The 19,095-nt window shown below is 50.1% G+C and overlaps 2 protein-coding genes and 1 pseudogene across 6 annotated transcripts; 1 reads left to right on the top strand and 2 right to left on the bottom strand.

Annotated features, from left to right (window-relative positions):
• Nucleotides 1–5,002: 5,002 nt before the first annotated feature.
• On the bottom strand, nucleotides 5,003–6,792 carry B3galt6 (beta-1,3-galactosyltransferase 6). Its single transcript, XM_004657768.2, has one exon. It carries the CDS (start codon nucleotides 6,790–6,792, stop codon nucleotides 5,821–5,823), a length of 972 nt encoding a protein of 323 aa, XP_004657825.1. The 3' UTR covers nucleotides 5,003–5,820.
• A 260-nt stretch (nucleotides 6,793–7,052) lies between these two features.
• Nucleotides 7,053–18,160, top strand: Sdf4 (stromal cell derived factor 4). Of its 5 annotated transcripts, none has more exons than XM_045150611.1 (8): nucleotides 7,053–7,215; nucleotides 8,873–8,977; nucleotides 10,214–10,543; nucleotides 12,494–12,630; nucleotides 13,459–13,572; nucleotides 16,410–16,568; nucleotides 17,086–17,261; nucleotides 17,724–18,160. In XM_045150611.1, exons 3-8 carry the CDS (start codon nucleotides 10,242–10,244, stop codon nucleotides 17,898–17,900), a joined length of 1,065 nt encoding a protein of 354 aa, XP_045006546.1. In that variant the 5' UTR covers nucleotides 7,053–7,215; nucleotides 8,873–8,977; nucleotides 10,214–10,241; the 3' UTR covers nucleotides 17,901–18,160. The 5 variants fall into 5 exon arrangements, with proteins under 5 accessions (XP_045006546.1, XP_045006542.1, XP_045006543.1 ...); XM_045150607.1 differs by having other exon boundaries at nucleotides 7,054–7,215; nucleotides 10,064–10,543; XM_045150608.1 differs by lacking the exon at nucleotides 8,873–8,977 and having other exon boundaries at nucleotides 7,054–7,215; nucleotides 10,107–10,543.
• On the bottom strand, nucleotides 11,067–11,518 carry LOC101611195 (annotated as a pseudogene).
• Nucleotides 18,161–19,095: the final 935 nt, after the last annotated feature.

Raw genomic sequence — 19,095 nt, 5'->3', positions numbered from 1 at the left:
GTCCATCCCAAAATGGGTTCCTGGCACTTGTCGTGGGGAGAGGGTCTTTGTATAACAGTTGGAGCCTTGTGAAAACTCTGTTTTGGCACTGGCATCAAATGGGCTAAAGAGGCCCTGCAGATTGCATCCACAACAGAGCACAGGCCACTGCTCACTGTTTGGGCTTGTCCAGTATGCCCTTGGGCTCCCAGTTCAGGCCACTTTGGGCTCTTGATCTCAAGGCCCTTTCCTGACAAGATTTCACTACTGGGGGCCTTCCACAGCCCTGGGTCTTTCCCATAGATTGATTATGGGAGTTGAGGCAGGCGGGTTGGGGAGCACATTAGGTACAGGAAATAGCCCTGACACTTGCTGCCTGTGCTCACTGTCGCCATCAGCATGTCTGTCTGCCTGTGTGTCTGGTGGTTGTTCACGTGGACCTAGACAGGAGGGTTTGGGGACAAAGGGTCTTTGTTTGGGAGGATTTGGGGCACAGCCCCTGCTCTGGGGCAGTGACTCATGGGTTCCTCCAAGAGATAACATCAGTTTTGCAACAGCCGACATGTCATACATGTGGCCCAGCCCCAGCAGGACTCCTGCCTTACCTGTATCTACAGCCCTGAGATAGCCCTGTTGAGACCTGGGTGTATTAAGGGGACAGCCAGAGACAGAATAAATAACAATCCAGGTGTCGGAGGCCAAGTGAACTCCATTCTATCATTAAAGCATCGTCACAAGCAGCCATTCAAATTCCCCGAAGCCCGAACTGCCTCCCGGCCTTGCCATGCCCCTTCCTGCCAGGCCAGAGGCCATGGAAATTGTGTCCACAGGCATGTCCCTGCCACTGCCCCAAGAGCCAACTGAGGAACAGGACAAACTGAGGGCTGCCTCTCATACTTAGGATTCTTCCTGTGGGCTGGCAGAGGTGGGGTGGGACCCATCAAATGTAGCCAGAGAGTAAGACACAACAACCTGTCACCACCGCAGAGACTTGAGCAGACACTGGCCATCCATCACTCTCTCTCTCTCTCTCTCAAGATCAGAGGTGGGTAGATGAGGGGCCCACCGGGGAGGCTAGTCCAGCCGAGACCCTCAGACGCCACTGGAGGGAGGGGTTGGCTCTTCGGTTTCCTCTTCCTTGGGTCAGTGGGCTGGAGAGGTGGAGCTTGACGCTGGTCCATTGCTCCCTAAGGTATTTACTCTAAAATATGGAGCTGACTACTGTCCAGACTCCCACAGGCACATGCCGCAGTCCCTGGCTTGGAGCAGCCCCAGCGTGGAGCAGTATCCAGCTCCAAGGTCAGCCGGGATAAGATGAGTTGCCCAGTGTTGCTGGAAGAGCTCCGGCACAGCTTCCTCTGCGGCTCTGCCAGGGTGAGGTGCTGCGGTCCATATGGAAACTGCCAAGGCCACACTGCAGATCTTGCTGATGGCTACACCCAGTGCAGAGAGAGGCCTGACACTGGCCAGGAAGCAAGAAGTGGGAAAGGCTCAGGTGGGCCAATGCTTTGACATCTGCTCTGCCATTTTCCCAAGGACCCCTTGGCTCCATCCACCCCTTCTCAGGGCACCTCCACTTTCCTGAGGGTGAGGGACATTCCAGAGAGACCCACTGGAGCAACCACTCCAGGGCAAAGTGAGCACGTCTGGGATGGAATGGGGGATACAAAAGTGGTTGTTTCAATGTGGCAGGTGCTGTGGCCAGAGGTGACGGGAGCTTAGCGGTAGCAGAGGCAGGGAGCTAGCTGGTGAGCACATGGGAAGCAGAGCTGAGAGGGAGGTCTGAAGCGAGGAAGGTACTGCCCAGAGGCTGGAGGGTGGATAGGAGCCCTCAGAGGTGCAAGACTGCTGGGGAAGAAGGGTCCCAGGAACAAGGAGACACCTGGAAGGCGAACTATTAGCTCCCTGCACCCCAAAATCCCTGTGTTGGCCAGAGGATGGTGATTTTCTAGGCTTGGGAGTCACAGGCAGGCAGGCATGGCCTAGGACACATGTAGGGCTCTTATCAGCTCCCTCACTCTGTGAGAGATTGTAGCCCTTCGGGGGGCCATGTTAGAGGAAACAGGGAAAAAGACAAGCCCCTTCCAAGACCCTGGGACCAGAGAGCAAATTGAATTTAGCAGGAAAGCTACTTTGCCTGTGTAGCTGGAGTCCCTCTTTGTTCCTCTGGGAGTCCAGTTCTGGGCATCATGGGCCTGTATGTGGCCAGCTGCTCCTTATGACTTCAGGTTGGTTGTCTACAACTGGCAATCTTGCCCAACTTCTAATGCAGTCAGGGTGCTCAGGCAGGTGGGACCACAACAATACTGGCTGCCCTGTCAACCTGACTGAGATAGCCAGAGAAATAGTAGCTGGCAGAGTCTGGCTGACCCAGGCAGTGGACATGCATGGGGGACTGAGCAGCTCAGAGGGGTTACTTCTTTAGGCTGGACAAAAGCCTATCACTGGAATGGCATGTCTGCTGAGTCCAGAAAGGTGAAGTCTTCCTGCTACTGTATAGAGCCCCTTGGGGAAGATAAATTATGTTAGTTTTAGGGGCAAAGTGCCACACCCTGGACACCTTGAACCACAGATTGTTATTGCACAGGCCAGAAGCTGGAAATCCAAGGAGATCCTCTTGCTGCCTCTGGTGGTGCTGCTATCAAGTGTTTCAACTGTGACAGAAACCAGATCTCTCAATGGCCTCACTTGAACTAATTGTAACCACAGGTCACCTCCATAGGACCAGTGGTTAGGAGTTGAACCTATCTCTTGTGAAGTGCAAAGTCAGTTCTTCATAGGAGCCTTGAAAATCATCAGAAAGCAGGGCACCTACAGTGTGTGAATGGAGCCTTGGCACCTGGCTGGTTACCAATTTTACCCTTTTGGGGTGTGTTGAGGTCTGAGGGTGACTGAAAAATCCAGACTCAGGCAGTATGCTACATGTGGGGACAGCCACAAAACCAGAGAGCTGGAACTTCAGACCAGCCTCAGGAGTGGTAGACAAGCGTCCTTTAGGAGAAGGAAGGCAGAGGTGGGGTGCTACCCTCCCAGCCCCACAAAGGAAACCTGAGGTAGACCTCTGCTCATAGCTTGGGCTCACACCTTGCATGCCTCCCTTCTTGGGTAGCACAGTCACAATTCCAGGGCTGACACCATATCCCCCATCTAGTGGTTCCCACCATGGGTGGGATCTTAGGGGCCACCTGAAACACCAGTTTAGACCCAAGTTTCTTGTGAAGATGATCTGACATCCTTCTGCCAGCCTGCTGTCTCTTGGGCTCAGACAGCTGGGGTTGGCATTTGTCCCCCAGGCTCATGATACCTTGTGGACAGGGAGAGGCAGACAAAAAACGCAGCCTATGGGATTGGAGATACGGCTTAATGGTTAAGGCGCTTTCCTGCAAAGCCTAAAGACCCAGGTTGGATTCCCCAGTACCCACATAAGATGTTCAAGGTGGCATATGCATCTGGAGTTCATTTCCAATGGTTAGAGGCCTGGCGTGCCCATTCTCTCTTGCTCTATCTGCCCTCCCCCTCTCTCAAATTAAAAAAAAGAATTCTTTTTAAAAGCAGCCTAGAACCAAGCCAAAGGAAGGTGGCTTGGGCTCTGTGAAATCCAGTCTTGACCTATCCACTGGCCCCAGAACCACAGAAAGATGGTTCCTGGCCACAGATGCCCAGGCTGTATCTTCTAATATTTTTGAATATTTATTTGGCAAGGAGGAGGGGAGGGAGAGGACCTCTTGCCTCTGCAATCAAACTCCAGACACATGCACCACTTTGTGCATATGGCTTTACATGGGTACTGGGTATTGAACCTGAACTTGCAGGCTTTGCAAACAAGCACCTTTAACCACTAAGCCAGCTCTCCAGGCCCAGACTTTAGCTTTCAGGTGTCTTCATAATGTTGATGTCATGTTGCCCACAGTATAGATGGGAAAGGTCAGCCAGGGTTGGCTCTATTCTGCTTTTACTGAGCTAGAGCTAGCTATGGTGACTCACACCTGTAATCCTAGCACTCAAGAGGCTGAAGCAGGAGGATCACCACACATTTAAGGCTAGCATGGACTACATAGTAATTTTGAGGCCAGCCTGTTTTGAGACTGACTTAAAAAATATGTATGTTTTAGGGCTGTGGAGATAGCCCAGTTGTAAATACTTGCCTTGCAAACATGAGGACTTGAGTTCAGTTCCCATAGAAATGCTGGATGTGTTATGAACCTGTAATCCCAGTGCTGGATGGAGACAGGCAGACATCTGGAGCTCACTGGCCAGCCAATCTAGTCTAACTGGTGAGTTCCAGGCCAATGAAATGGCTAAAGAGGTGGACTGTGTACCTGAGGATGACAGCCATTTGTCCTCTGCCCTTCTCAGGCACATGCATGGGCCTCGGAATATCTGGCCATACTCTGTGCTCTGAAGGTAGGAGAATCCCAGCCTGTCACCACAAGAGTCTCTTTCTTTCAGATCTAGGGCTTATCTCTCCAAGTACTGAATAGACTCAGCCCACCCAGGCCCCTCTTCCCCCTCAGAAAAAAAGCTCAATACGAGCTAGGCTAGATGATGTATGCCTGCAATCACAAGAGGCTGAGGCAGGAGATGTTGAGTTCAAGATAAGTCTAGGCTACACAGTGTTGTCCTGTTCAAAACACAAACACACAAGAAGAAAGCAAGGGGAAAACACATCTCATTAGACTAAAAGAGGCTGCGACATCGAGAGCTGGAGGTCCAGGCCAGCTAAGGGTTGTCTATTCCTCTGGGAGCTGCCGCTTTCTGTTTCTGCAAGGACCACAGCATTCACTTTTCACATTAAATGGAGACAGGAATTAGCTGTGTTAATGTGGGGTGCTATCTGGCAAATACTGTTTCCTTAAGAAAAAGTCTGGGAAGTCTCGTCAACACTCCAAGGTTTTGGATTCCTGGAACTTGGGCTCAGTCTGAGGAATATGGAATCTGAAGTCCTGTGTGGAAGCCTTAAAAGGAAAGTCTGCTCAGAAAGAGACAAAGGGACTGACTTATGTGTAAACTTAAAAGAGAAATGGACAGTTTAAAAATTCTTCCATGTTTAAACACATCCAGCAGTGGGGTTGGCCACTCAAGCTGTTGACAGATTAATCCACAGATTCCAAGTTCGGACACAAGTCTTTTCTTAAATAATTTTTGCACATTCCCAAGTTAAAACTCTAATCCACACAAATTTACCAAACTTACAATATTTATAAATAGATCACAGGCAAACTTAACTATATTTACCCAACTAAATCCATAGAGGCCAAAAATACCATCAAAGCTAGTTGTTCTGAAACTAACTCAATCTCAGACTTAACACATAACAAAGGATAGACAGAAGATACAAAGGAATGTAACCTGTCCAAACAGTACAATGACAATTTTGGCAAATGCCATTTGTTTGGCAACACACAAGTGAGTTCAACACATCGCCTACAGATCAGTTTGTGGATATCTCTGTGCAGGGCTTTCTAGGGCAGTAAGCCACAGAATACAAAAGGGGGGCACAAATTAGAGTGCTGCAGGCCAGTTATGTGGGGAGATCTCTCCTGCCCTCACACTCCAGCTGGCTCATAGGAGGTGGCATTGTACTGCCACTTTGCGGGACGGTGGGGTGGGGAGTTGGTGGTCTCCAAACTCATAGCCAATGGCCACTGATGTGCACACCCTAGGTAGGTGAGCTTCGGTAGAGGACTGGGTGCTGTCAGCTGCTGCTGGACATCAGCCCCAAAGACTTGTCAGTCATTTGGTAAATCAGGTCCCCTTGGAAGGCTAGCCTCACCCCAGACAACTGGCCAGAACATGGCAGCTTGGCCTGTGCCAAGAAAAGGCCACAGAGCGTGCATCCTATCAGGGGATGCCCTCCTTACGCTGACAGCATTGTGAGGGCGGTGCAGACCAGTCATAGACATAAGAGAGGCGAAGCTGCACCTCGCGCTTGCATAACCGACCCTCGCGCAGCAGTGTCTGCTGTTTCTCCAGCATGTCCTGAGGACTCTGCTTGTGCGTCACCAGGTACTGGTTGCTACAGCCACGAGATTTGTACTCGGTGTCGAAGCGTGGGTCATGCTCGCGCTGCACGTCCACTGGAGCCAGCCAGGCACCCAGCGACACGTCCTCACTGTGCCACGCGCGCAGGTAATCACGGCTGAGGCGCAGGTAGTGCACCAGGTCTGCAGAGAGGACATAGCCGCCGCCCAGCGCGTAGGGAAGGTAGTAGTCACAAAGTTGCCATGCGGCTTCCCGCCAGCGGCCCCCGGGCTTGACGCGCCCACGCCCAGAGAAGAAGCCCCAGTAGAGGCGGTGGCGGCGCGCGGGCTCACGCGCGCGCAACTCGGCCTGCAGAGCGTCCAGGCGCGCGAATGAGTCGTCATCCGCCTTGAGCACGAACTCGAAGTCCACGTGCTCGTCCAGCCAGGTCAGCATGGCAAGCACCTTGGCTGTGAGGTTATCGTAAGCGTCGCGCAGCGCGGGCAGCAGCAGCAGGTCTCCGTGCTGTGCCTGCTCGCGCTCCAGCGTGCGACGCTCCTCGGGGCCCAGGCCGACCGTGCCCACGGCGAATCGCGCCAACACGTCGCCCGGGTTGCCGCTCCTCCCAGGCGCCAGCCACGTGCTGCGCACCGCGCTGCGGCGTTCGGTGGCGCGGGGCGCGCTGGCCACTAACACCGCCAGGAAGGCCTTAGTGCGGGGCCGACTAGCGGCGGCGAGCGTGTCGCCCTCGGAAGCGCAGCGTGCCAAGTACAGCAGCGTGGCGCCGCAGAATACCAGGCCACCCAGGCCCAGCGCCACCCGGCGCCGCCAAGCGCGCCGAAGTAGCTTCATGGCGCGAGCGCGCGGCGGCTGACTGCGCAGGCGCGGCGGCGGGAAGGCGCGTGCGCGCGGCGGCCGGCGCCGACTCAGGTCAGAGGGATGCGGTCCTGGCAGTGGTGGGAGGAGTCCCGAGGCCCAGCGGCTCGGAGTCCAGTAATCGTAGCAGCCACAGCCAAAACGAAGGCTGGGTGAGGAATTGTCGTCACATGACTCCGCGCGCAATTCTCATTGGTTGCGTGTGAGCGGTCGCTTCCGCCCTAGAGAGAGATGGCGGGGCAGGCTTCCGCTCGTATAATGCCGCGCCCTCTTGCGCGTTACCTGGCTGCCTTACCCACCCGTTCCCGGAAGAAAAATGGCAGCGGCGTGAACTGAGGTTCGCTTGCGTCTTCGCGGGCGCTCTGCTGCGCTCCCTGGACCCGGTGCAGCAGAAAGCTGGTGAGTGCAGGATCCACCAGCCGTTGCACGCCCTATCCCGAGTCCCCGTGTCTGCCCCGCCAGAAGCGGCTTCATGAGCTGCGGTGTTCGTTGTCCCTGGCTGCTCTCGGTTTTATCCCGGCTTGACCCTGCCGGCGGCCTTTAGCGGCGCAGCCTGTCACCTTACCCGGCTTCTCCTGCCAGAACCCAGGCTGCCGTGGTAACTGAGGGGTCGGGGCTTCGGTGCCGGCTGACGTTGGGACCTCGAATTCATGGGCTAGCTTCTCGGCCTCGGTTTTCCTGCTCTGTAAAATGTGCGTCATGAGTTGGAGATTCGAAGTCATATGTGAAACCTTGCCTAGCTCAGCCCTGGCACTATTAATGCAGCCCCTAAAGGGGTTGACCTTTTATTTCTGTTTAATAACACATTTATTTTTGTAGTGCTAGAGTTTAACCTAGGGCCTCGGGAGTAGTAGACCAGTGCTCAGGCTGGGCCATATCATGGATCCCCCAGTAGATCTTTTGGACTGTTACTTTTCGTTTGAGACAGTTTCATGTAGTTCAAGGAAGACTTTGAACTCCTTAACTTGCCAAGTGTTGAGATTATACGTGTGGGCCGCCATGCGCAGATTGGAGTGTGAGTTTGTTTTTGTTATTGTGTTTTGTTTTGTTTTGTTTGAGGACACGTCTCATTCTGTAACCCAATCTATCTGAATTTACTTTGTAGCTCAGACTAGCCTTGAACTCGTGGTGATCCTCCTCCTGCCTCGGCCTCCCAACCCTGCTTGTATTGTTTCTAGCTGCTAGAAGTAGCCTGGTTTTCACCAAGTGTGGTGGCACGTGCCTGTAACCCTAGCACTCAGAAGCGGGAGGATCACCACAATTTTATTATTATTATTATTTATTTTTTATGTTTTTGGTTTTTCGAGGTAGGGTCTCTCACTAGCCCAGGCTGACCTGGGATTCACTATATAGTCTCCAGGTGGCCTTGAATTCATAGCTATCCTCCTACCTTTGCCTCCCAAGTGTTGGGATTAAAGGTGTGTGCTACCACACCTGGAAATCACAATTTTGAGATCAGCCTGGATTACATAGTAAGTTCCAGCCCTGCCAGGGCTGCCTAGTGAGACCCTGTCTTCAGAAACCAAAAGAAGTGAAACAGGATGGCAAAGAAGTGCAGGTAGTCCACCTGTGTCCACTAGTGGTGATACTGAGCCTTGTGTAGACTTTTTTCCTGTGCATAGGTATTGGCAAAATTTAAGTTAGATTAAAGTAGAACAATTGTGTCATACAGTCATAAATACTAATATTATTGGACTGATGGCAGATAAAGAAGGGTACCACTGTATCACTTCCACTGAAGATGTTTCCAGCCTCCCTTTTGTGAGAGCTTGACTACTTGTCAGGAAATGATACATCAGGGACTGTGACAAAAAGCCCCCATTCCTTGAAATCCTGGCCTGGTGGGGAGGAAAAGGACAGTGCCTAATTTGTTGAGTCCTAACTTTCACATTAGGATAAATGACCACTGTGGACTGGGATTGGGGAATGTCACTCAGTGGAAGAATGCTAGACTAATGCGGATTAGGCAGAAACTACTGTGAACTGAGGGGCAGAGTGAGTCACCTGTCCACGTAGTTCCTCAAGATAAGTTATGTCTACTCTCTGTTCTTTCAAGGAGCAAAGTATGTTTGCAGACTGCATGCATTCTAAAGGCAGTGAGTGGAATCAGCATTAGGATGAAGTTGTCTTAGTTCCAGTGATTCCGTGGTCAGCAGAGCAGGTACAGTTTGGGTAGAACCACACCTCAAGACTCCTCTTCTTGGGTGACAACAGATTCCTCCAGCTTGTAGTTCCTGACAGGCTGTATTTCCCAGGGCCCACCTTAAGATCAGCCCTGCAGGCTTTTTCTTATACATTGAATAATACTTCTGCTCTTCAATGTCCATGGAAGACAGCATGTGTTGAGTGTCCACGGCGCTCTGATAGTGCTGCACCAGTGAGAGAATGTCCTTGCCCATGGCAGAAAGCCCTTACAGCACGTAGGTGGGGCCCAGCAAACAGGAGGACAGTTTGGAAAGGAATGTGTGCCCTCCATATCTGTGCTTGAGCAGACTTCCTGGGGACTCAAGCCTATCTTTCTGGTGTTCTGCAGTGAATATGAGTGAGGACATCTGTGTTAATACAGGTAAAGTGTAGATGTGTATGGCAGTGCACACATACAAGCAGTATTAGGATGGGACAGTGAGGAAGACTGGTTACTTGCTGCATGGGTGCAAGTGTTTGCTGGTAACGAACTTTGTTAGCTGTCCGGTGTTCTATACCTAGGTTTCCAATTCTCACAAAACCTTGAAGTGGGAGGCAGGGAGGGGTTCCTGATTCTTAGTGAGAACCTGAGACCAGGAAAATCAAATGACTTGTTCAAGGTCACAGAGCTCACAAGTATTCAAGTTGGGATCTGCAGAGTAAGTGGCCACAACCAAATGCTAAGTGCTGTGGTGATGGTGTTGAATTTACTGTGCTGGCAAGCTGCTTTTTGTGTATTGGGGATGGTGAAGGTGGGTTAGTTAGCTCCTGGATGGAGGTGGTTACAGCTTTGAGCTGGAACTGAAAACGCAATGTATTTTAAAAGGTAAAAAATACTATATGTTGTCTGGTTTTTTTTTCCCCCTTAATATTAAACAATATTAAACCCCGTGGTGCTGGAGATCAACTCCAGGGCCTTTAGTATGCCTGGCAAATGCTGTACCACTGATATAGCCCTAGCCTCTGTGTGTGCTCTTGAGCCTATACATCGTTTTGTAAAGTGAACATGTTTAGTGATGAATGGTGGCTTCCATTAAACAGTGGGTGTCCATTTTCCATGTAGACTGTTACCTGCCATCTTCATCAACCTTCAGCTTTCTTGATAGTGCTGTGTACTCAGGACCCTTGAAGCACCTGCCGCCCTGGTTTGAGTTGTGATCTTCCTTCCTCCCTGCTGCTTCCCTGCCTCCCACTCTTGGCCCACACTTCGCAGGAATCTCACGGTTTGGCTGGCAGCAACGATGTGCAGGCAGGGTCCCCTTTGTGGCCTGGCTTCTCATGGCATCTGGTTCCTGGGCCTTGTCCTTCTGATGGATGCATCTGCGAGACCTGCCAACCACTCATCCACTCGGGAAAGAGTGGCCAACAGGGAGGAGAATGAGATCCTGCCCCCAGACCATCTGAATGGGGTGAAGCTGGAGATGGATGGGCACCTTAACAAGGACTTCCACCAGGAGGTCTTCCTGGGGAAGGACATGGATGGTTTTGATGAGGACTCAGAGCCACGGAAGAGCCGGAGAAAACTGATGGTCATCTTTTCCAAGTAGGTGCCTGATGCCCCTATTGCAGATGCATGCTCAGACATGTAGCATTTGAGTTGAGTATCCAACCATGATTTCTCCAGCACCTTTGGTAGGCTGAAGGGTCTGAGCTGGGCCACTGGGCTTGCTTAGAACCTCATGGCCAGGAGGGCCTCAGGGATGACTTCTAACCCTGTCCTGTTGCCTGGGGGCTATGTGCATGGCTACCTCAGCTATAGGCCTTGTCTACAGAAAGGCCTCAAGTCAGACCATAGTGGGAGGTAGATTGGTCCCAGCAGGTTAAAAAAAAAAAAGTCCTGACAATCAAGGTCTAGAAAGGGGGACACAACAGGCTTGGTGGTTTTTTTTTGTTGTTGTTGTTTTGTTTTTGCGCAAGGTTTTGCTTTGTTTGACAGCAGGTATGGGTGGAGGGGGCCCATAAGCCTGATCCCCATGTTCCACTCAGCCATGAGGAGACCCCTGGCAGTGCTGGTAGTCCCAGAGGACCAGCCAGAAGAGCTCAGCCGGAACCATGGGCTTTGAGGCTTTGTGTTCATTTTGCCTTCGGACCCTTCTCCATAGGCTTCCCGATGTCCTGCTCCCGAAGCTTGAGGCCGTTGGCTCTGTCAATTTTGCCCAAAACCTGGTTGTTCGGGATGGCTCTTCCATTCATAGTCTGCGATGACTTGCGGCTTTTCATTGATTTTCGTGGCCAGGTCCTTCTGTGTCAGGCCATTGCTCTGCCAGCCCCGCTGAATCACTTTGCCCACCTCCAGGGTCACCCTGTCATCGTGCAGCTCCTCTGTCTCTCGGTCCAGCTTGGCCATGTTCTTGGTGATGGAATGCTGCTTGTTCTGACCAGCAGCCCATTTCTTGGATGTCTCCACATCTTCTCCTTGTCTCTGAGCTGCTAAGATGGCCTGTTTGGACTTGGCCTATGCGGCTGTCGGGCCCTTTTTGTGCAGCACCGTCACGGTGTCCCAGTCGCTCTAGGCCATGGTGCAGTGGGGGCGGTGGTCCGCACGGCGGCTCTGGCAGCTGCTCGAGACCTGGCGCAGCGACGCGACCACTTGGTGGTTTTTGTTGTTTTGTTTTTAAAGTATTTCTGAGGCTGGGAGATGGTTCAGCAGTTAAAAGTGTTTGCTTACAAAGCCTGTTGGCCCAAGTTCAGTTCTCCATTACACAAACACAGATGCACAAAGTGGTACATGTGTTGAATTCATTTGTAGTGACAAGAGGCCCTGGCATGCCTATAGTGTGTGTGTGTGTGTGTGTGTGTGTGTGTGTGTGTGCGCCTTTCTCTCTCAAGAAAGAGGTATGAGTGTACCAGGGCCTCTTGCTGCTGCAAATGGACTTTTCAACTCCAGACACATGTACCACATTGTGTACCTGGCTTTATGTGGGTACTGGGGAATTGGACCCAGACAGGCAGGCAGGCTTTGAAAGCAAGCCCCTTTAACTATTGAGCCATCTCCCCAGCTCTGGGACAAAGGCTTTCTGATATTCCCGCCATTTTATATGTTTAAGGATTCCTGTAGTCTAGCCCTGAATCCCAAAGTCTCTGTCCTTGAGTCTGTTAGGTTCCCCAAAGGGCCTGAATCCTATACCTTTGCATGGGTGTGAAGCATATGGAATTAAATACCAAGACTGTGATCTGGAAGCTATGATTGGGAGGGTAATGATGCTGCCTGTTGTATCTCAAGATGGGGAGGAGTCATTCTGGTGATATACCCAGGCCCTCAAGCAGCAGCTCCTGAGCTAACTGCCCTCCTTTGTTCCCTTTCCTACTCTTCTCAAGTAGTCTCTTTTGAGCCCCTAGGCTCTGGGATTTTCATACTACTGTTAGGTAGAACATGTTGCTGTTTATGGCGGGTTCACAGCTGCCTGTGGAATTCCTGGGGCCTGTAGGGACTATCTTGTCTGTTGAGGGTCCTGGGATATTGTGTGATGCTTACCTGCCATCTTGCATGCAGGGTGGATGTGAACACTGACCGAAAGATCAGTGCCAAAGAGATGCAGCGTTGGATCATGGAGAAGACAGCAGAGCACTTCCAGGAGGCTGTCAGGGAGAACAAACTCCACTTCCGGGCTGTGGATCCAGATGGTGACGGTACAGTGGGTCCATTCAGCAGATCCAAAAGCAGGAGGTGCAGAGTGTGTGGCCAGGCAGCATGCTCAGCCTTGACCTGTGGATGGGACTTGACAGATGGCCTCAGGCTAAGGGACCAGAGTAGAGGATGCTGGAGCTAGGGTAAAGGGAGAGTTTGAGGCAGAAATGGGTTGTCATGGTGGCCAATATTTATTGAAAATATAGTACACACAGAGCAAGTACCAGGTGTGACCCAAGTGTTTTAACTGAAAAATAACTCCAAATGTCTATAACGACAGCCCTAATGAGACGGAGGCAGGAGGATCAAGAGTTCAATACCAGCCTAGGCTACATAGTGAGACTGCTTCTCAACAAACAAAAATTCCTAATAACTCATTAGACATTTGGGGCTCCTTCCATATGCTGCCAGACTACCTCCTTTGTCCCTGAGAAATATGTTCCCCAGCTGGCTCCACAGGTGAGGAAGGTGGTGCACAGGACTGTAAACTGAGTGCTGACCTGCTCTACCCCTAACTGTAGCCCTGGCAGGATATGTAGCAGTGGAAGTTTGCACCCTTTGCCCTGTGACTGCCTGTGGCCCAAGGATTGCTAGCAGGTGTCCAAAAATAACTGTCTCCTTCATGATCTTCCTTGTTAAGCATTTAAAAAAAAAATATTTATTTGTGTGTATGGGTGTGCCAGGGTTTCTTGCCACTGCAGATGAATGCTGCATGGTTGGGGCAGTTGAACCCAGGCTTGGCAGGCCTTGCAAGCAAGTAAATGCTTTTAACCACTGAGCTGTCTCCTCAGCCCCTTATTAAGCATTTTGATCTGGGTGATGTCTTGCAGGCCATGTGTCCTGGGATGAATATAAAGTGAAGTTTTTGGCAAGCAAAGGCCACAACGAGAAGGAGGTTGCTGATGCCATCAAGAACCATGAGGATCTCAAAGTGGATGAGGAGAGTGAGTACTGGGTCTTAGCCAGCCAGACCCTGGGTTGCTGTGCTGGTGTGCAAGTGGGCTGACTAAAAATGAAAGAGACACCAGCTACATGGTTCTGTCAGGGAGCTTAACTGCATCTGACCCTGTTTAGCTTGTGTGCTCACCTTAGCACAGTGCAGGGACCTTCAACCTGGTTTTTCAAAAGGATCTTAGCAGCTATTGGGACCTGGGGATTGGAGGCTTACACTTTGCATCTTCTCTGTGTGGGGCCCACGGGTCTTCCTATGAACAAAAACTTTTCCCCAACAAGGGCTCATTCATAGCCTCTATGAATATCTTTCAGTAGTGAGGGGCTGATGAATACATCCAGGCTGAATGGCAGATGTGAGAATCCTATGCTGTCTTTTAGGGTGATCCTGATCAGAGAAAGGGCCTGGGCAAGATGGTGTACACCTATAATCCCAGCTCCTGGCAGGAAGTGACAGGAGGATTACTAGCCTGGTATATGTAGCAGATTTCAGGACAGCCAAGATTCTGTTAAAAAAAAAAAAAAAGAGCCGGGCGTGGTGGCGCATGCCTTTAATCCCAGCACTCGGGAGGCAGAGGTAGGGAGGATCACCGTGAGTTCAAGGCCACCCTGAGACTACAGAGTTAATTCCAGGACAGCCTGGACCAGAGTAAGACCCTACCTCGAAAAACCAAAAAAAAAGAAAAGAAAAAAAGAGTGGCTGAAGAGATGGCATAGCAGTAAAGGCACTTGCCTAAAAAGCCCAAGGACCCAGTTTTGATTCCCCAGGACCCATGTAAGCCAGATGCACAAAATGGTTCATGTGTCTGGAGTTTGCAGTGGCTGGAGGGCATGGCACACCCATTCTCTTTATCTGCTTCTCTGTCTCTCTGTCCCCAATAAATAAATAAATGAGGGCTGGAAGGATGACTTAGCAGTTAAGGTGCTTGCCTGCAAAGCCAAAGGACCCAGGTTCAATTCCCCAGGACCCACGTATAAGCAAGCTATACAAGGTGGTGCATGCACCTGGAGTTCGTTTGCAGTGGCTGGAGGCCCTGGCACACCCATTCTTTCTCTGATTCTCTCAAATGAATAAATAGATAAGTAAACTTAAAAAATGTTAAAAAATACTTTCAAAAAATGAATAAATAAATTAACTAATTAAAATATATATATATATATATATTTTTTTTTTTGGTATTTCAAGGTAGTATGTCACTCTAGCTCAGGCTGACCTGGAATTCACTATGTAGTTTTAGGGTGGCCTTGAACTCTCAGTGATCCTGCTGCCTCTGCCTCCCAAGTACTGAGATTAAAGGTGTGAGCCGCTACACACAGCCTAAATAAAAGGTTTTTGTTGTTGTTTTTCGAGGCAGGGTCTCATTCTACCTCAGGCTGACCTGGAATTCACTATGTAGTCTCAGGGTGGCCTCGAACACTCCGAGATCTTCCTACGCCTGCCTCCTGAATGCTGTAATTAAAGGCATGCACCACCACACCCGGCTCAAATAAAAGCATTTTTAAAGAGAGAGAGAAAAGGAGAGGGGAGAGGAGGAAAGGAGAAAGAAATACAAAAAGAAAGGGCCTCACAGATGGTCCATCTCAGCATCCCAGCAGGTTCACCTGTCCTTGGAGGCTTGGAGGAGAGTAGCCCTTGATACCCAAGTCCTATTGCTCTCACCTTCTGCTTTTTATTTTTATTATTTATTTACTTTGGTTTTTCAAGATAGGGTTTCACTCTAGTTCTGGCTGATCTGGAATTCACTATGTAGTCTCAGAGTGGCCTCGGACTCATGGCAGTCCTCCTACCTCTGCTTCCCGAGTGCTGGCTTTAAAGACATGCACCACCATACCTAAGTAACTAACTAGCTAACTAACTTACTTACTTACTTACTTTCTTCCTTTCCTTTCCTTTGCTTTTCCTTTTCCTTTCCCTTCCCTGACAGAGAGAGGTAGAAAGAGACAGAGAATTGACACACCAGGAGGGCTTTAGCCACTACAGTGGATCTCCAGATGCCTGCGCCACCTAGTGGGCATATGTGACCTTGTGCTTGCCTCACCTTTGTGCACCTGGCTAATGTGGGATCTAGAGAGTCAACATGGGTCCTTAGGCTTCGCAGGCAAGCGCCTTAACCACTAAGCAATCTATCCAGCCCCTTCTTTTTTTGGAGGGGGGTTATGGTGGACAGAATTATTTAAGGAATCATCCTGCCTCAGCCTCAGCCTCCCAAGTAGCTGGAACGACAGGATTGTGCCACCACACCTTCATCATCCCTTAAATGAGTCTGTCATGTAGGTTAGGTTGCCACCAGAATCACTAAGGTACAAAGGCCACTTGGCCTGATCTGGTGATCAGGTGTTTGATGGGTGTTCAGAGAGCAAGGGCCATGTGCCTAAGGACTGACTGCTCTTAGTCCAGACAGGACAGATGGGAGGGTCTATGGGAAGTGCCACTTGCTAGCTCAGTCATTTCTAGAAACTAGGTTTTTTGCATGCAGTGTTCTCTGAAAAGCTGCACGTGAAAAAAAAGTAGAAAGGAACAGAAATGACGCCTTTGTTCCTATAGACACCGAAAAGGGTGAGTCAGCCTCACAGTGAAATTTCCATTTCTGCTGAGAAACAAACAGTTTGGAGTATGCTGGGAAGGTGGGGGTTGGGCATTGTCTAGTGGTCCTGGTGTCCTCTCCCCAGGGCTAGGCTCTCCTGGGAGGTCTTGTCCTTTGGACTTGAGCATGGAAAAGTGTAGGGTACTGGCCCTCTGAGTTCAGGCAGTACCTTTTGGAACCTTTGGGATATTTGTACCAGTGTCCTACGTGCCTAGGTGCTCATGAATGTGATGTACCTCTCTCAGCACAGGAAGTCCTTGAGAACCTCAAAGACCGCTGGTATCAGGCAGACAATCCCCCTGCAGACCTGCTGCTGACTGAAGATGAGTTCTTGTCATTCCTTCATCCCGAGCACAGCAGGGGCATGCTCAAATTCATGGTCAAGGAGATTGTTCGGGACTTGGGTAAGGTCTAGGCCCATGCTAAGAGTGGTCCAGGTTTAGGAGTTACTAATAGGCTGGTAGTGCTGTACTGCTTGAGTAAGCTTCCCGGATCCAGGGCAGATGGCATATGGCATTCCCCTTGTTTTTTTTTTTTTCTTCTTCTTTATTATTATTATTATTTTTTTTTATTTGAGAATGAGAGAGAGGGAAAGAAAGAGGCAGGGAGAGAGAGATGGGCGCCCCAAGGCCTTCAGCCTCTGCAAACAAACTCCAGATGTGTGTACCCCCTTGTGTACATGTGTGACATCGCACATTTGTGTCACTGTATGTCTGGCTTATGTGGTACCTGGAGAGTTGAAAGTGAGTCTTTAGGCTTCCCAGGCAAGCGCCTTAGCTGCTAAGCCATCTCTCCAGCCCCTTACTTAGTTTCTAAGCAGGTCTTTTAGTTGGGTATAGTCCAAGCTGAACACTGCAGCACAGGGTGCTAGATGTCTTGTATAAGGTCCCTTACAAGTGTTCCATCCCTCATTGTCTGCAGATCAGGATGGTGACAAGCAGCTGTCTCTGCCTGAGTTCATTTCCTTGCCTGTGGGCACTGTTGAGAACCAACAGGGCCAGGATATTGATGACAACTGGGTGAAAGACAGGAAGAAAGAGTTTGAAGAATTGATTGACTCTAACCATGATGGGATTGTGACCATGGAGGAGCTAGAGGTGAGCAAGGTTGCCCAGAGATGTAGATGATGCCAGAGACCTTGGGCTGAGCCAGTGGTTGTTAGATTGGAGAGACCAGAAGACCTTGTAAAGCGCTATTCATTGTCAGTGGTCCACTAACCTCGGTGAAGCAACTCCTCTCTGTGGTAGTGTTGTCTGAAAGACATTAGGGGATTTTTTTTTTTTTTTTTTTTGGTGCTGGGGGGCTTGTGCACAAGATGGAGCCCAGGGTATTAGTCATGGTAGGCAGCTATTCTAGCATAGCTATATCTCTAGTCCTGTGTCAGGGAATTCTTTTGACTCCTTTTTTTTTTTTAATGGAACCAGAAGGGAAAGCATGTTAAGCCCACTTCTAAAGTAACCTTTGGGCCAATGTATAGGTGTGGGGCCTGTTGGCACAGGGCTTGCTTTCTGATGGAGTGCTAGAAAGAGGTCACTGACCTGTGCTTTGCTCCCACTCAGAACTACATGGACCCCATGAACGAGTACAATGCCCTCAACGAGGCTAAGCAGATGATCGCCATTGCTGATGAGAACCAAAACCACCATCTAGAGCCTGAAGAGATCCTCAAGTACAGCGAGTTCTTTACTGGCAGCAAGCTGATGGACTATGCACGCAATGTGCACGAGGAGTTCTGAACATGCCCTTGGCCCTCAACCTCAGCTGGCCAAACCTGTCTCCTATCCAACCCCTCCCACACTTTGAGGGGGCCGTGGGCCAGTGAGGCCATGGTTGACTGGGCTTTGGGTGGGTCTGGGGCCACCTTCCTCATGTCTGAGGACTACCATGGACCTCTATGTGCCGTACCGGAACCTTCCTTCTGCTGCCATGCCCATATGCTCTGGCTCAGCTCTTGACACAACATGGCCCAGGTTTATTAAAGGTGTGCTTAATAGGCTTTGTGTCCCCTCCAGCACATTTCTGAGACAGCAGCACTTCTTGTTCTAGTCACTGGGCTGAGCCCCCTCCTTGGGTTTACCACACTGTAGGAAATAATCCAACATCTGCTATTTCATTGAAGACTGAAGGATTAAAACAAAAGCAGATCGTACTTCTCAGGAAATGCACAGACCAGCAGTTCAGAAGGCACCACCTCCTTCATGGGCCAGGGCTGGTGGTGTGGGCTCCTCCAGTTCCTCAGAACCACATAGGATCTCAGACTGTAGTTGGAGAAAGTATAGAAACTTGTCATAAAAATTACTACTTTAAAATTCTTTTTCTTACAGTAGCATCATTGTTTTAGTGAAAAAACAAAACTGGAGCTTTGTGTCCAGGTGGCTTCCACTAAAGGCTTTGAGGTGGGCGGTCTGGGCTTGTAGCTTTCTGCTAAACAATGATTTTTTTTTTTTTTTTTTTTTTTTTTTTGAGAGAGAATAGGCTCACCAGGGCTTTCTGCTGCAAGCAAACTCCAGATGCATGCACTTAGTGCATCTGGCTTTATGTGGGTATTGGGGAATTAAAACTGGGCCAGCAGGCTTTGCAAGCAAGCACCTATAACTTTCATCTCCCCAGCCCTAAACACTGATTTTTAAAACAAGTTTGGCTGGTTGTGGTGGCACATGCCTTTAATCCCAGCACTTGGGAGGCAGAGGTAGGAGGATTGCTATGAGTTTGACGCCAGCCTAAGAATATAGAGAAAGTTCTAGGACAACCTGGTGAGAATGAGACCCTACCTCAAATCAAAAAAATTAATTATTGAGAACTTCAGTATATGAACATGTTACATATTGGTCATATTCCCACTGGGTTATACTCATGTCCTCTCTTGCCACATTGTGGGTTCATGAATGTACCAGTTAGTCTCTATGGGGGGCACAATGCCTTAGAGTATAA

Source organism: Jaculus jaculus, chromosome 5 (assembly GCF_020740685.1).
Source record: "Jaculus jaculus isolate mJacJac1 chromosome 5, mJacJac1.mat.Y.cur, whole genome shotgun sequence".
NCBI lineage: Eukaryota > Metazoa > Chordata > Mammalia > Rodentia > Dipodidae > Jaculus > Jaculus jaculus.
Note: the sequence above shows the minus strand (reverse complement) of the source record. Positions and strands in the feature narration are given on the sequence as shown.